This window comes from Euprymna scolopes, chromosome 46 (genome assembly GCF_053919585.1).
Source record: "Euprymna scolopes isolate OS-2025 chromosome 46, ASM5391958v1, whole genome shotgun sequence".
Taxonomy (NCBI): domain Eukaryota; kingdom Metazoa; phylum Mollusca; class Cephalopoda; order Sepiida; family Sepiolidae; genus Euprymna; species Euprymna scolopes.
Genome location: NC_136527.1, coordinates 19,291,134 through 19,308,794, shown reverse-complemented (window position 1 = coordinate 19,308,794; position 17,661 = coordinate 19,291,134). Strand labels below are relative to the sequence as shown.

Genomic DNA, 17,661 nt, shown 5'->3' with positions numbered 1-17,661 from the left:
CCAAACTTTCACGAAAAACACTTGTCTAGTTGAAACCATTATCAATAATTCCCCCCCCCACTCTTTATCTGAACATAAACCTAAACATAGATTCCATGAACAAAGTTTCTTTCTTAAAACTGCACACTTGTGGAACTCTGTTCTGTTCTATTGCTTTCATTGTTGCTTTGTATTGCAAGTACATTACGTTAATGTGGAGATTCCATGAAGTGTCTAATTAAGGGGGCGGTTCATTAGGAACCTGTTAACATTGGACTTGAAGACATCCAAGTTGTAGTCCGGAGGGAAGCAGGCAGACGGAACAGAGTTCCACAGGCGTGCAGTTCTAAGAAAGAAGCTTTGTTCATGGAATCCGCGTTTTGATTTAGGCACAGATATAGAGTGGGGGAAAAACCTTTTCTGTAACCTTGACCTTTTATCTAGATATCCACAAATAGTGCTTGTGCAGATTAGGGATATTTTAAATCAGTGGGGAAAATAGAGAAGGCAAAAAAACGTGATCCAAGATGGCGACGTGGCCTTTTAATGCCCACGGTCTCGCACAGTTCTCGAAAAATTACAGAAGGCTTGGATTTTGCAATGGCTTATTTAGACAACATTTTGATAAGAAGCAAATATGTTGAAGAACATAAAAACCATATTCGGAAGGTATTCGAGAAAATAGAAGACTACGGATTTCAAGTGGCTCTCGAAAAATGTAATTTTGGTATGGAAAAGATTGAATTGATTGAAAAGGACAGAAGCAATTAGAGACATGCCTAGACCAGACAATGTAGTGAAGTTACAGTCATTCTTGGGTCTAGCAAACTACTATAATTCTCATATCCCAAATAGGCACGAACTAAGAGCACCATTAAATGAATTATTGAAGTGGGGAAAATAGAGAAGGCAAAAAAACGTGATCCCAGATGGTGACGTGGTCTTTTAATGCCCACGGTCTCGCACAGTTCTCGAAAAATTACATCTCACGTGTGAGGTGCAACCGGGCACCATTAAAGCAGATTGCTGGGGGAGAGTGAGCAAAAGCGTTCAGACCTGTGTAGAGTGAACATCGTCAGACTTTTCCGAACTTGTTTACATTCGACTTGAAGGCAACGATATTGTAGTCAGTCAAGAAGCAAGCCAGCAGAACAGTATTCCATAGGTGGGCAGTTCTAAGAAAGAAGCGTTGAGACCTGTGTAGAGTGAGCAACATCGTGCGACTCATCAGACTTTTCCAATTCAAAAGCAACGCATTTCAGGTGAAAACATTATCACATATTTACGTGTCATGTCGAAATTAGTATAAACTCCAAACGTTATAAAAAAAATGATCCAATAGAAATGCATTGGTTTAAAAACATTTGGGTTTGTATTACTGTACACATAGATTCGAAAAAGTTGTCAAAAAACAAATATATAACAAATAAATGTTATCAAAGGCAAGATAAGTTACTTTTCTACCTAACTGGATAATTTTTTTAGTGTTTTTATTTAATTTAACATGTTTATTCGGCTCGAAAAATATACAGTGTTTACAGATGTATTGGAAAATTCAAAATGGCGCCCGACTCTCTCTTTAACATGTCACCGGTGTATATCCAGAAGTTTGTTTACGTATAACTTATTTAACCACGTTGTTTAACAAATAAAAGGATTAAATATGTTTTATTTTATAATTTATGGGTACTCATGGGTACTCATACAGAGAGTGATCCAGATCCCTGCTGAAATAATAACGTTATGATTTAAAAAGCCGTTCTTAACATGGGGAGAGGAGGGTGTTTTGTACCTATTCTGCACTTTAACCTTACAATTTAATAATAATAAAAAAAAAACATATCATAAAACGGGTTTGTATTACTGTATAAACTCCAAACGTTATAAAAAAAATGATCCAATAGAAAATTAAGTAAAAATAGAATTTATTGACTTATCGAGCTTTCTCTGATATTTTAATGTGGAAAAGTTGTGCGACCAATTCTGTATAACAAAGTGACTTATCTCCCCTGAGTGTAATCAAGGATCCACTATTGTTAAAAAAATACATCTAGTATATCGTCTACTGGATCATATTTTTGTAATTTTTTTAAATTTATATTTCGACATGACACATTAGTGCATAATGTTTTCACCTGAAATGCATTGGTTTAAAAACATTTGGGTTTGTATTACTGTACACATAGATTCGAAAAAGTTGTCAAAAAACAAATATATAACAAATAAATGTTATCAAAGGCAAGATAAGTTACTTTTCTACCTAACTGGATATATTTTTCGTGTTTTTATTCAATATAACATGTTTATTCAGCTCGAAAACCATACAGTGTTTACCGATGTATTGGAACATTCAAGATGGAGTCTGATTCTCTCTTTAACACGGTAAGTTTGGGAAAAGATGTTATAAATAAAAAACCGGATAAAATACTGTTAAAAACTCGCTTAATACATGTTACTGTAACATAGGTTGACATATATTCGGCGGGTTTGTAATAGTATTTTGTATAGTTTTTATTTATAACACCTTTTTCCAAGCTTACAGTGTTAAAGAGGGTGTGAGACGCCATCTTGAATTTTCGAATACATCGTGTACAGTAATACAAACCCCATTTTTTTATAATTTGTACAAGCACCCCACAATTTAAATTAATTCTAAGCTAGATTATGGCCAACAATTTGACATAGTTTGGTGACCATTGGTTAAGTGATGTGGACGTTAGTCTGTACACAAATAAACAGATTCAGTTAAATATATAATCTCTTCGATGGAAGTAAACATTTGTGTCAAATAAAGTAAATTTGTTGTAAAATTTTATAGAAAATAATATCTATTTAAATTACTTTTGTCATAGAAAAATAATAACTACTTAAATTGCTTACGCCATATAAAAATAATTATTTAAATTGCTTATGTCATAGAAAAATAATTTAAATCGCTTATGTCATAGAAAAATAATTGAAATCGCTTATTGAAATAAACTATGTAAATAGTTATTTTTTATGATACAGAAAAAAAATGTATTTAAATTGCTTGTATCACAAAAAATAATTATCATTTATATTGCTTATATCATAGAAAAATAACTATTTAACATATATCATAAAAATAATAACAATTAAATAGTTCGTCATTGAAAAATAACAACTTAAATTGAACATTAAATATTTCTTTTTCTATGACATAAGCAATTTAAATAGTTATGATATATCATAGAAAAATAAGTATTTAAATTGCTTATGTCACAAAAAATTATTATTATTCAAATTGCTTAATTCTACTTAAACTGCTTATGTCATAAAAAATTAATAACTACTTAAATTGCTTATGTCATAGAAAAAATATTTAAATCGCTTATGTAATAGGAAAATTAATATTTCAATTATGTTATAGAAAATTAATAATTATTTAAATTGCTTATGTCATAAAAAATGGTAACTATTTTAATTGATAATCAATTTAAATAGTTACCATTTTTAAACAGTAAACAGATTCAGTTAAATATATAATCTCTTGGATGGAAGTAAACATTTGTGTCAAATAAAGTAAATTTGTTGTAAAATTTTATAGAAAATAATATCTATTTAAATTACTTTTGTCATAGAAAAATAATAACTACTTAAATTGTTTACGCCATATAAAAATAATTATTTAAATTGCTTATGTCATAGAAAAATAATTTAAATCGCTTATAGAAAATAAGAAAAATAGAAAATAATTTAAATCGCTTATTGAAATAAGCTATGTAAATAGTCATTTTTTATGGTACAGAAAAAAAAATGTATTTAAATTTCTCATGTAGTAATGAATATTTAAATTGCTTATATCATAGAAAAGTAAAAACTATTTAAATTGCTTATGTCATGTGAAAATAAATTGCTATTTAAATTGCTTATGTCATAGAAAAGTAATACCTATTAAATTCTATATGAATTGCTTATGTCATAGAAAAATAATAAGTATTTAATTGAATTGTTAGATGAAGCTCTAAAATAGAATTAAAAGTGAAAACTATGAAATATTTATATTTACAAAGGAAGTAACTCTTTATATACAACATAAGATGATTCACCGTTTCTTATTAAATCTTTGAAGTTAAGCAACGTTGAATCTTGCCAGTACACGATGGGTGACCAGTTGAAAATACTTGCACTGTATGCCATTTTGATACTTGTACAGTTTAATCAAGACAAAAAAAAGGTTATATTGTACGTGTCCGTTATGGAATGAAGTTCTCCGGAAAAAGAAATTTAATTTAATTTCATCAAGTAATTTTTGTTTTACAAGAAAAAAACAATTTGTTATGATACCGAGCAAAAGGTTCGATTATTTGGAAGAAAAGCTAGTATTAAAGATGGGGAGGGAGTGTCAGCACTTTAACTAGAGTTATCTCCCAGTGGCGTTTCTACTCTCCAAATAAAGATTTTAAAAATCCAAGTGTCTGCCTTCAACGCGCTGTCATAAAAACGTGTTTTTCCACTGTAAAAAAAATAAAAAAAAAAAATAAAAAAAAAACTCAATCAAATTAAGTGAACTTTTTTTCTGGGATCTTCAGTTCAGAACGGATACGTACAGTATAACCTTTTTTCGTTTTGCATTTACACCTGGCAAAGTCAAAAGTAAGTTCGACAACTTTATGAGGGTCACGTCAGTATTTTACACAGTCAAATCATGTGTTATTTTGTTCAGAAAATTATATTGAATGAATTTGACGTAAACACCTGATTAAATAAAGTAAATGAACAAAATACACATTTTTATATTTTTATAATTCATATTTATGTAACAGAAAAACAAAACAAAGGGGTTTGTTTTACTATACACATAGATTTGAAAAAGTTGTCACAAAACAAATATATAACAAATAAATGTTATCAAAGGCAAGATAAGTTACTTTTCTACCTAACTGAATATGTTTTTAGTGTTTTTATTCAATGTAACATGTTGCAATATTTTCGACATATAATGGGGTATATATTTAAATGCTGCCCACATCAGCATTATGTGGCACAAGGCCAGAAAGTGAGAACCCCGCAGGCTCCCCTACAGAAGGGGCACTCCTGCAATTTTAAAAATGGGGTATGATCCCACACAGTTGGACGATTCTATTTATAAACGATGCTGCTAGGAACTGACGAATCGAATTAATTCACGTTCTGCTACCAACCAATCAGAAACCAGAATTGCTCCATAAATATTAAACCTTTTCCGTAACAGTTTCACATGTTTTTTTTTCCGTCTCGACACGGTAACAATATTTTGTTCTGTTGAACTGTCTACTGCAAACAAGTCAGCTCTCAGGACTTGTATGTAACAACGAACCATCGGAAACTGTTCTGTCTACTGCAAACCAGTCACCTCTCAAAACTTGTTTAGAACAAAGAACCATCTGAAACTGTTCTGAAATTAAACATAGCTTACACTTCTTTATTCAGCTAGAAAAACATACAGTGTTTACCAATGTATTGGAAAATTAAAAATGGCGCCCAACTCTTTCTTTGACACGGTAAGTTTGGGAAAATGAGTTAAAAATAAAAACTATACAAAATACTGTTAAAACCCAACCGAATATATGTCAGCCTATGTCACGGTAACTTAATATATTAAGTTTGCAAGTTTTAGAAAGTGTATTATTGTCTTAAGAGAAAACCGAACGGAATAAAACAAAATCTGAAGTAATGAAACACGAAATTAAATATAAATTCCAACTCTTTTCCTGCAATTATTAACACGTAGTCAAAAATATCAGTTTCCATATTTTAGATTTATAAATCAAATTAAAAAAAAAAAATTCAAAAAGAAAAAGCGTGAGGCTTTGCTGTGCGTAATAAAAGAAAGCGTACAACTTAAAGTACAATATTTTTTTAAATATCTTAAAACTTTAATAATTCGTAATAATATTGCAATAAACTTTAATAATTCGTAATATAATGATTTGACGGTGTAACATAGTGATGTGACCGTTCCAGCGTTGTCAAACTTATTTTCGAGTGCCCCGGACGTAAGAGCAAAGCTACCATTTTCCATAAATGGAAAATGCATTGTAACTGGGGACTACATGTGAATTTGTTTCAATGTGAAACGGAATGCTGTCACCGTCACTGGTTGAATACCATGAAGTGATATTACCGATTATAAAAACTCTTTGCCCTTGATTATTTCCCTTGCTTCAATGAAAATTTGTTTGTTTGTTTGTTTGTTTGGTGCTTAAAAGTCTCATCAGTCATTCTAAGATCATTTTAAGTAAAACAGGTTTTCTTTCTTTTTTTTTTTTATCAGCATATGTGACATGCGGTTTGGTTTTAATTCCGGCCGAAGGATCACTTCTGCTATATATACTAGGTACGGGCAGAAATGGGCGGACAAACATGGGGGACCTAGTTTTGAAAGCCGATTTATCATCATTTTTTGTAGGTTTCCGACTACTTTTTGATTGTATTTGAAAGATTAAAGACTAAAGTTGATTTCCAAAAGAAAAAAATATTTGTACACGTGAAAAAAAAAGAAATTATGAAAATGTTTTCATGGCGAGCTAACCAATTCAGCTAAATTTTAGAGTTAAATAAATTCATTGTAAAAATCCTTTAAAAGATAAATATTTGTTTTCTGGGTCTTTTTTTTCTTTCTATCAAGGCAGGACAAGTCTATTTCAAAGATAAAAGTAAAGTCCTAAGATATTGAATTAAAATTAAAAAAAAACACCTTGTTTGTACAAAACATAAATTAATTAACTAAAGAAAACCGAGTGATTCATGCGTTCGCAAAACGCAACAAACTAAAATTTTGTAAAGACGAAAATTATGAAGGCCCAAAATTTCAGGCAGTGAAAATGACATCATGTAATTAAAAGGGAGGAAGTTCTTTGTTTTTCCCAGTCGCCCATCCATACATTCCTTTTCTGAACATTTGTATTAATTTTTGAATTTTTTTATTTAATTATTTTTCTATGTTCCTGTTTTTAAATTTATTTTTTTTATAAATTATTGTTCAATATTATATAAAAAATACAGGGTGTCCACAAAGTCTGGCTACATTATGTGGAAGCATCCTGTAGATTATGTAGCCAAACTTTGTGAGCACCCTGTATATATATATATATATATATATATATATATGTATATATATATATATATATATATATATATACACACACACATGTGTGTGTGTGTGTGTGTGTGTGTGTGTGTGTATACATACAGGGCGCCCACAAAGTCTGGCTACATAATCTACAGGATGCTTCCATAAAGTCTGGCTACATAATGTAGCCAGACTTTGTGGACGCCCTGTATGTTACGCTGAAAGTTTCACATTCTTGCGAGCAAGGAAATTATTAAAATCTTGCATATAAAAATTATGCTGAACCTGTAATTTAAAAGAAAAAGTAGAAATATTTTTTGCAATTATAATTTTTTGGAGTGAAAATATTAAATAAACAATGCTTAATTCAATGGTAATATCGGTAGTTCAAGAAATTTATTTTTATTCAATTTATATAGAATTCATTAATACGGATTTAGGGACTTTTTTCATAATGTTCCTATAAAAATTATTTTATTTTATTTTTATTGTTACAAATTACGATGCTTTAGTTATATAAAAAAAAGCAAAAATAAAGTCTTGCATTTTTTATTTACTACTGAAAAACATAATATTTCCATTAAGATTTGAATAAAAATAATTAGTTCATTATATTTCGCGATCATTATTTGATAAATACTGAAAATTTCATTAAAATTGGTTAATTTCCTGATTTTTGGTGAATTTTTAAGTAAAGGGAGGGGTCAAAATGTTTATACATTTTGAGCATCGGCAATATATATCAGGTGCCTTCAATAATTTGCGCATTTTTTTTCATATGGGCACTTTTATTAATAGTACACACATGAACCTCTAGTCCCCTTTGAAGTAATCTCCTCCGGCTGCAATGCACTTGATGTATTGTTCTAACAACTTCTGGAAGGCCCCATAGAAGTCCTCTTGTATGTGCGTGTCAATGACCCTCATCTCAGCCTCTTTCATCCCTTAAATTGTCTCATGACGACAGCCTCTAAGGTTTTCCTTGAGCTTAGGGAATAACCAAAAGTCACAGGGAGCAAGTTCTGAAGTATAGGGAGGGTGAGGAACTGTCTTGATGCCCATCTTGATCGAATGGTTTGTGACAAGGATGGAGCACTCTTAGACCAAACTTTGCGCTCGTCTGAGCTCCAATCCCTCGCCCCCCCCCCTCCTCACCAATCTTTCACGAGAAACACCCATCTGGCTGAAACTACTGTCAATAACTCTTGTCTTTCGGGTCAAGATCAAAGTGTAGTATCTGTTTCGGCAGATACTGCAAGCAAAGACAATATGTGGGGGAAACCCCACATATAAAACCTTGGTCAATGTAGGGGCAACCCTTCATACCAATTGTCACTATCCAGCTCCCCTACTCCACGGGGAGTTGGTCCCCATATCCCCTTCACTCCTCACTTTAAAAATCGGCCTTGTGCCTAATTTGCTCAGTGGGGGAGCAAATAAATACCTCAAAGTGTAGTATCTGTTCTTCAGATCTACACTTCAATTTCTTGTTCTCTGTCAGTGGAGGAGAAATCCTTCATGACTGAGACAATTTTTAATTATGTTCCTTTTCTCCACATTAAAAAACGAACCTGGTGTCTAACTCTGTCCCGTGGGGAGGCATTGTAAATAGGAACTACTGTCAATAATTTTCCCCACTCTTTATGTGTGCCTAAATCCAAACGTAGATTCCATGAGCAAAGTTTCTTTCTTAGAACTGCACGCCAGTGGAACTCTCTGCCGCTTGCCTGTTTTCCACCTGACTACAACTTGGACGTCTTCAAGTCCAACATAAACAAATTCCTGACAAACCGCCCCCTTAAGTAAGGCACTCTATCAAAACCCCCAATACTAATGATTACTACAATACTATCTCATTGATTACTGTACACGCAATAACCCTTATCCCTGAGTGGCCTTCGGGCCTTGATAAGTGGTGACCTCCCCTGTAAAAAAAAAAAAAAAAATCTTCCACATCTTCAGTTGCTCACGAATAATTGTGTGTACAGTTCCCACACTGACATCAAACTGCATTTATTGTCTCTATAGACACCATCCTTTCATGCTTCCGTCCAGTCTCAAAAGACAATGGATACCCCCTGTAGAGGCAGTTGTGCGCGTAATTGTGAAGCAAGGGTTGCGCAATCCCTAACCACCCCCTTCCTGAATCGACACTGTTTGAGTCCAGTGGCAAGGAGAATTCCAGGGCGACTGGAAACAATGCTGAGATAAGCGGAGAGCGCATACAGCACCTGGAAGTCCCAAATGGTCACCCGTTTAGTACTGACCAGGTTCAACGTTGCTTAACTTCGGTGATCCAGCAGGAACCAGTGTGTCAACATAATTATGCCGTATATAACCTATAGACACATGATGGTCCTTATCCATGAAATTCTTTATTTGGCCAATCAACTCTGGTGTTCTGACTTCCTTACTCCTTCCACACCTCATCATCCCTCAGATTCCCTGCCTTCCTTGGATCTCTTATGCCACCCAAAAACTGATGCTCGATTCATGCAAGATGGTCCAAAAGCAATCTGAAGCATTCCATACGTTTCTGTGGCATTTTTTTCATAGTTTAAAACAGAATTTTATTGCATATCGTTCTTCTAAAGTGTCCTCACGTCCAGATTGCATTTTTGAAATTCAGTCAGGCTTTAGTAGGGTGTATTCCAATTCCTGCTGTAGCTGTTCATTTGAACTTGAAATCGTAAAAATTGGTCAGTCATCTCATAAGATGTATAACTGAATTTTCAAGAGCCTATGACAATTTTTAAAAAGTCTGGAAACTTATTGAAGGCACCTCATATTTTGAAACAAATACAAGATAAGAAGAACCTGCTTTATCATTATTTTCACGGCAAGTGCTCGACTGAGCTTCAATCAATGGTCTCCCCTCGCCAAACTTTCACGAAAAACACTCGTCTAGCCAAAACCACTATCAATAATTTCCCACACTCTTTATCTGTGCCTAAACCTAAACGTAGATTCCACGAACAGGGCTTCTTTCTTAGAACTGCTCGCCTGTGGAACTCTGTTCCGCTTGCCTGCTTTCCAGCTGACTACAACTTGATTGTCTTCAAGTCCAACGTAAACAAATTTTTGATGAACAATTACTAACAATTACTATGATATGATATTATCCCATTCATTACTGTACACCCAATAACTCTTATCCTCGAGTGGCCTCCAGGACTTGATAAGAAAGAATAGTGGTAGTTATTATTCTATTTTTAGATTTTCCAATACAGTTCAACTGTTTTTATAAAATTTAATATTTATTTGTACAGTACCCCCTCGACATAAATACCCCGACAAACCCAACAAGCAGCAAAATCCCACCCCTACACAGTTGAAATCCCTAGATGTAAGAAAGCCTTTTACTCCAATAGTTTCTTTCCCAGAACTGCAAGACTTTGGAACTCCCTTCCAGCTTCATGTTTTCCTAACTGTACTGACATACAGAAGTTCAAGTGTAATATGAGCAGACATCTTGCTGCTCAACTCCCTACACGGTATCCCTGCAAATTATGTCCCTGATAGTAGCCCCGTACATCAAAGTGGCACTGTGCCTTGTTTGGGGTGAAAATGCAATAAAGAAAATAAGAAAAAAAAGAAATAAGGCTAAAATCTCAAAATCAAAAACGATCTGACAGCACATTTCCGAACCAACCAAACAATTTGGTGACAACTTAAATTTAGATTTCAGATTGTTTTATTTTTTATAAAACAAAAATGTTCCAATACTCACTCTGAAACTTCATACTGGGTCGTTTTTAAATGGTCCGCAATGGAAGCCTCAAAATCTACCACAAGTTTCCAATCGATTCGAAAAAGCCACGCCAAATGTTTTGCCAAAACCCGAGCTCTCGCATCATAACTGCCTAGAAAATAATATTTTTTAAAAATATGTCAAAATTTATTACTTAATTTGTGGTCATATAGCATGGGACACAATTTTAATTACACAGATGAAAATTGCAATTACATGGATGAAAATTGCAATTACATCGATGAAAATTGCAATTACATGGATGAAAAATGCAATTGCATAGATGAAAATTGCAATAACATGGGTGAAAATTGCAATTACATGGATGAAAATTGCAATTACATGGGTGAAAATTGCAATTACATCGATGAAAATTGCAATTACATGGATGAAAATTGCAATTACATGGGTGAAAATTGCAATTACATCGATGAAAATTGCAATTACATGGATGAAAATTGCAATTACATGGATGAAAATTGCAATTACATGGGTGAAAATTGCAATTACATCGATGAAAATTGCAATTACATCGATGAAAATTACAATTACATGGATGAAAATTGCAATTACATCGATGAAAATTGCAATTACATGGGTGAAAATTGCAATTACATGGATGAAAATTGCAATTACATGGGTGAAAATTGCAATTACATCGATGAAAATTGCAATTACATGGATGAAAAATGCAATTACATCGATGAAAATTGCAATTACATGGATGAAAATTGCAATTACATGGGTGAAAATTGCAATTACATCGATGAAAATTGCAATTACATGGATGAAAATTGCAATTACATCGATAAAAAATGCAATTACATGGGTGAAAATTGCAATTACATGGGTGAAAAATGCAATTACATGGATGAAAAATGCAATTACATGGATGAAAATTGCAATTACATGGATGAAAATTGCAATTACATGGATGAAAAATGCAATTACATGGATGAAAATTGCAATTACATGGATGAAAATTGCAATTACATGGATGAAAATTGCAATTACATGGATGAAAAATGCAATTACATGGATGAAAATTGCAATTACATCGATGAAAATTGCAATTACATGGATGAAAAATGCAATTACATGGATGAAAATTGTAATTACATGGATGAAAATTGCAATTACATTGATGAAAAATGAAATTACATGGATGAAAATTGCAATTACATGGATGAAAATTGCAATTACATGGATGAAAATTGCAATTACATGGATGAAAAATGCAATTACATGGATGAAAATTGCAATTACATGGATGAAAATTGCAATTACATGGATGAAAATTGCAATTACATGGATGAAAATTGCAATTACATGGATGAAAAATGCAATTACATGGATGAAAATTGTAATTACATGGATAAAAAATGCAATTACATGGATGAAAATTGCAATTACATGGATGAAAATTGCAATTACATGGGTGAAAATTGCAATTACATGGATGAAAAATGCAATTACATGGATGAAAATTGCAATTACATGGATGAAAAATGCAATTACATGGATGAAAAATGCAATTACATGGATGAAAAATGCAATTACATGGATGAAAAATGCAATTACATGGATGAAAATTGCAATTACATGGATGAAAATTGCAATTACATGGATGAAAATTGCAATTACATGGATGAAAAATGCAATTACATGGATGAAAAATGCAATTACATGGGTGAAAATTGCAATACCATGGATGAAAAATGCAATTACATGGATGAAAATTGCAATTACATGGATGAAAATTGCAATTACATGGATGAAAAATGCAATTACATGGATGAAAATTGCAATTACATCGATGAAAATTGCAATTACATGGATGAAAAATGCAATTACATGGATGAAAATTGCAATTACATGGATGAAAATTGCAATTACATGGATGAAAATTGCAATTACATGGATGAAAATTGCAATTACATGGATGAAAATTGCAATTACATGGATGAAAAATGCAATTACATGGATGAAAATTGAAATTACATGGATGAAAATTGCAATTACATGGATGAAAATTGCAATTACATGGATGAAAATTGCAATTACATGGATAAAAATTGCAATTACATGGATGAAAAATGCAATTACATGGATGAAAATTGCAATTACATGGATGAAAATTGAAATTACATGGATGAAAAATGCAATTACATGGATAAAAAATGCAATTACATGGATGAAAATTGCAATTACATGGATGAAAAATGCAATTACATGGATGAAAATTGCAATTACATGGATGAAAATTGCAATTACATGGATGAAAATTGCAATTACATGGATGAAAAATGCAATTACATGGATGAAAAATGCAATTACATGGATGAAAATTGAAATTACATGGATGAAAATTGCAATTACATGGATGAAAAATGCAATTACATGGATGAAAATTGTAATTACATGGATAAAAAATGCAATTACATGGATGAAAATTGCAATTACATGGATGAAAATTGCAATTACATGGGTGAAAATTGCAATTACATGGATGAAAAATGCAATTACATGGATGAAAATTGCAATTACATGGATGAAAATTGCAATTACATCGATGAAAAATGCAATTACATGGATGAAAAATGCAATTACATGGATGAAAAATGCAATTACATGGATGAAAAATGCAATTAATTGGATGAAAATTGCAATTACATGGATGAAAATTGCAATTACATGGATGAAAATTGCAATTACATGGATGAAAAATGCAATTACATGGATGAAAAATGCAATTACATGGGTGAAAATTGCAATTACATGGATGAAAAATGCAATTACATGGATGAAAATTGCAATTACATGGATGAAAATTGCAATTACATGGATGAAAAATGCAATTACATGGATGAAAATTGCAATTACATGGATGAAAATTGCAATTACATGGATGAAAATTGCAATTACATGGATGAAAATTGCAATTACATGGATGAAAATTGCAATTACATGGATGAAAATTGCAATTACATGGATGAAAATTGCAATTACATGGATGAAAAATGCAATTACATGGATGAAAATTGCAATTACATGGATGAAAATTGCAATTACATGGATGAAAATTGCAATTACATGGATAAAAATTGCAATTACATGGATGAAAAATGCAATTACATGGATGAAAAATGCAATTACATGGATGAAAATTGAAATTACATGGATGAAAAATGCAATTACATGGATGAAAAATGCAATTACATGGATGAAAATTGCAATTACATGGATGAAAATTGCAATTACATGGATGAAAAATGCAATTACATGGATAAAAAATGCAATTACATGGATGAAAATTGCAATTACATGGATGAAAAATGCAATTACATGGATAAAAAATGCAATTACATGGATGAAAATTGTAATTACATGGATAAAAAATGCAATTACATGGATGAAAATTGCAATTACATGGATGAAAATTGCAATTACATGGGTGAAAATTGCAATTACATGGATGAAAAATGCAATTACATGGATGAAAAATGCAATTACATGGATGAAAATTACAATTACATGGATGAAAATTGCAATTACATGGATGAAAATTGCAATTACATGGATGAAAATTGCAATTACATGGATGAAAATTGCAATTACATGGATGAAAATTGCAATTACATGGATGAAAATTGCAATTACATGGATGAAAATTGCAATTACATGGATGAAAAATGCAATTACATGGGTGAAAATTGCAATTACATGGATGAAAATTGCAATTACATGGATGAAAATTGCAATTACATGGATGAAAAATGCAATTACATGGATGAAAATTGCAATTACATGGATGAAAAATGCAATTACATGGATGAAAAATGCAATTACATGGGTGAAAATTGCAATTACATGGATGAAAATTGCAATTACATGGATGAAAATTGCAATTACATGGATGAAAAATGCAATTACATGGATGAAAATTGCAATTACATGGATGAAAAATGCAATTACATGGATGAAAAATGCAATTACATGGGTGAAAATTGCAATTACATGGATGAAAAATGCAATTACATGGATGAAAATTGCAATTACATGGATGAAAAATGCAATTACATGGATGAAAAATACAATTACATGGATGAAAATTGCAATTACATGGATGAAAATTGCAATTACATGGATGAAAATTGCAATTACATGGGTGAAAATTGCAATTACATAGGTGAAAAATGCAATTACATGGATGAAAATTGCAATTACATGGATGAAAATTGCAATTATATCGATGAAAATTGCAATTACATGGGTGAAAATTGCAATTACATGGGTGAAAATTGCAATTACATGGGTGAAAATTGCAATTACATGGGTGAAAATTGCAATTACATGGATGAAAATTGCAATTACATCGATGAAAATTGCAATTACATGGGTGAAAATTGCAATTACATGGGTGAAAATTGCAATTACATGGATGAAAATTGCAATTACATGGGTGAAAATTGCAATTACATGGATGAAAATTGCAATTACATCGATGAAAATTGCAATTACATGGATGAAAAATGCAATTACATGGGTGAAAATTGCAATTACATGGGTGAAAATTGCAATTACATGGGTGAAAATTGCAATTACATGGGTGAAAATTGCAATTACATGGATGAAAATTGCAATTACATGGATGAAAAATGCAATTACATGGATGAAAAATGCAATTACATGGATGAAAATTGCAATTACATGGATGAAAATTGCAATTACATCGATGAAAATTGCAATTACATGGATGAAAAATGCAATTACATGGGTGAAAATTGCAATTACATGGGTGAAAATTGCAATTACATGGGTGAAAATTGCAATTACATGGATGAAAATTGCAATTACATGGGTGAAAATTGCAATTACATGGATGAAAAATGCAATTACATGGATGAAAATTGCAATTACATGGATGAAAATTGCAATTACATCGATGAAAATTGCAATTACATGGATGAAAAATGCAATTACATGAGTAAAAATTGCAATTACATGGATGAAAAATGTAATTACATGGGTGAAAAATGCAATTACATGGATGAAAATTGCAATTACATGGATGAAAATTGCAATTACATGGATGAAAATTGCAATTACATGGATGAAAAATGCAATTACATGGATGAAAATTGCAATTACATGGGCGAAAATTGCAATTACATCGATGAAAATTGCAATTACATGGATGAAAATTGCAATTACATGGGTGAAAATTGCAATTACATGGATAAAAAATGCAATTACATGGATGAAAATTGCAATTACATGGATGAAAAATGCAATTACATCGATGAAAATTGCAATTACATGGGTGAAAATTGCAATTACATGGGTGAAAATTGCAATTACATGGATGAAAAATGCAATTACATGGGTGAAAATTGCAATTACATGGGTGAAAATTGCAATTACATGGATGAAAATTGCAATTACATGGATGAAAATTGCAATTACATGGATGAAAAATGCAATTACATGGGTGAAAATTGCAATTACATGGATGAAAAATGCAATTACATGGATGAAAAATGCAATTACATGGGTGAAAATTGCAATTACATGGATGAAAATTGCAATTACATGGGTGAAAATTGCAATTACATGGATGAAAAATGCAATTACATGGGTGAAAATTGCAATTACATGGATGAAAATTGCAATTACATGGATGAAAAATGCAATTACATCGATGAAAATTGCAATTACATGGGTGAAAATTGCAATTACATGGGTGAAAATTGCAATTACATGGATGAAAAATGCAATTACATGGATGAAAATTGCAATTACATGGGTGAAAATTGCAATTACATGGATGAAAATTGCAATTACATCGATGAAAATTGCAATTACATGGATGAAAAATGCAATTACATGGGTGAAAATTGCAATTACATGGGTGAAAATTGCAATTACATGGGTGAAAATTGCAATTACATGGATGAAAATTGCAATTACATGGGTGAAAATTGCAATTACATGGATGAAAAATGCAATTACATGGATGAAAATTGCAATTACATGGATGAAAATTGCAATTACATCGATGAAAATTGCAATTACATGGATGAAAAATGCAATTACATGAGTAAAAATTGCAATTACATGGATGAAAAATGTAATTACATGGGTGAAAAATGCAATTACATGGATGAAAATTGCAATTACATGGATGAAAATTGCAATTACATGGATGAAAATTGCAATTACATGGATGAAAAATGCAATTACATGGATGAAAATTGCAATTACATGGGCGAAAATTGCAATTACATCGATGAAAATTGCAATTACATGGATGAAAATTGCAATTACATGGGTGAAAATTGCAATTACATGGATAAAAAATGCAATTACATGGATGAAAATTGCAATTACATGGATGAAAAATGCAATTACATCGATGAAAATTGCAATTACATGGGTGAAAATTGCAATTACATGGGTGAAAATTGCAATTACATGGATGAAAAATGCAATTACATGGGTGAAAATTGCAATTACATGGGTGAAAATTGCAATTACATGGATGAAAAATGCAATTACATGGATGAAAATTGCAATTACATCGATGAAAATTGCAATTACATGGATGAAAAATGCAATTACATGGGTGAAAATTGCAATTACATGGGTGAAAATTGCAATTACATGGGTGAAAATTGCAATTACATGGATGAAAATTGCAATTACATGGGTGAAAATTGCAATTACATGGATGAAAAATGCAATTACATGGGTGAAAATTGCAATTACATGGATGAAAATTGCAATTACATGGATGAAAATTGCAATTACATGGATGAAAAATGCAATTACATGGGTGAAAATTGCAATTACATGG

At 31.6% G+C, this 17,661-nt stretch overlaps 1 protein-coding gene across 3 annotated transcripts in view; it reads right to left on the bottom strand.

Moving 5' to 3' along the window:
• Nucleotides 1-17,661, bottom strand: part of LOC145270497 (transmembrane and coiled-coil domain-containing protein 4-like) — a 252,081-nt gene that overhangs the window by 95,035 nt on the left and 139,385 nt on the right. For all 3 annotated transcript variants that reach the window (XM_080126157.1, XM_080126159.1, XM_080126158.1), the window contains exon 5: nt 10,785-10,917. In XM_080126157.1, coding sequence (XP_079982283.1) covers nt 10,785-10,917 — 133 coding nt within the window. The remainder of the gene's footprint in view (nt 1-10,784; nt 10,918-17,661) is intronic.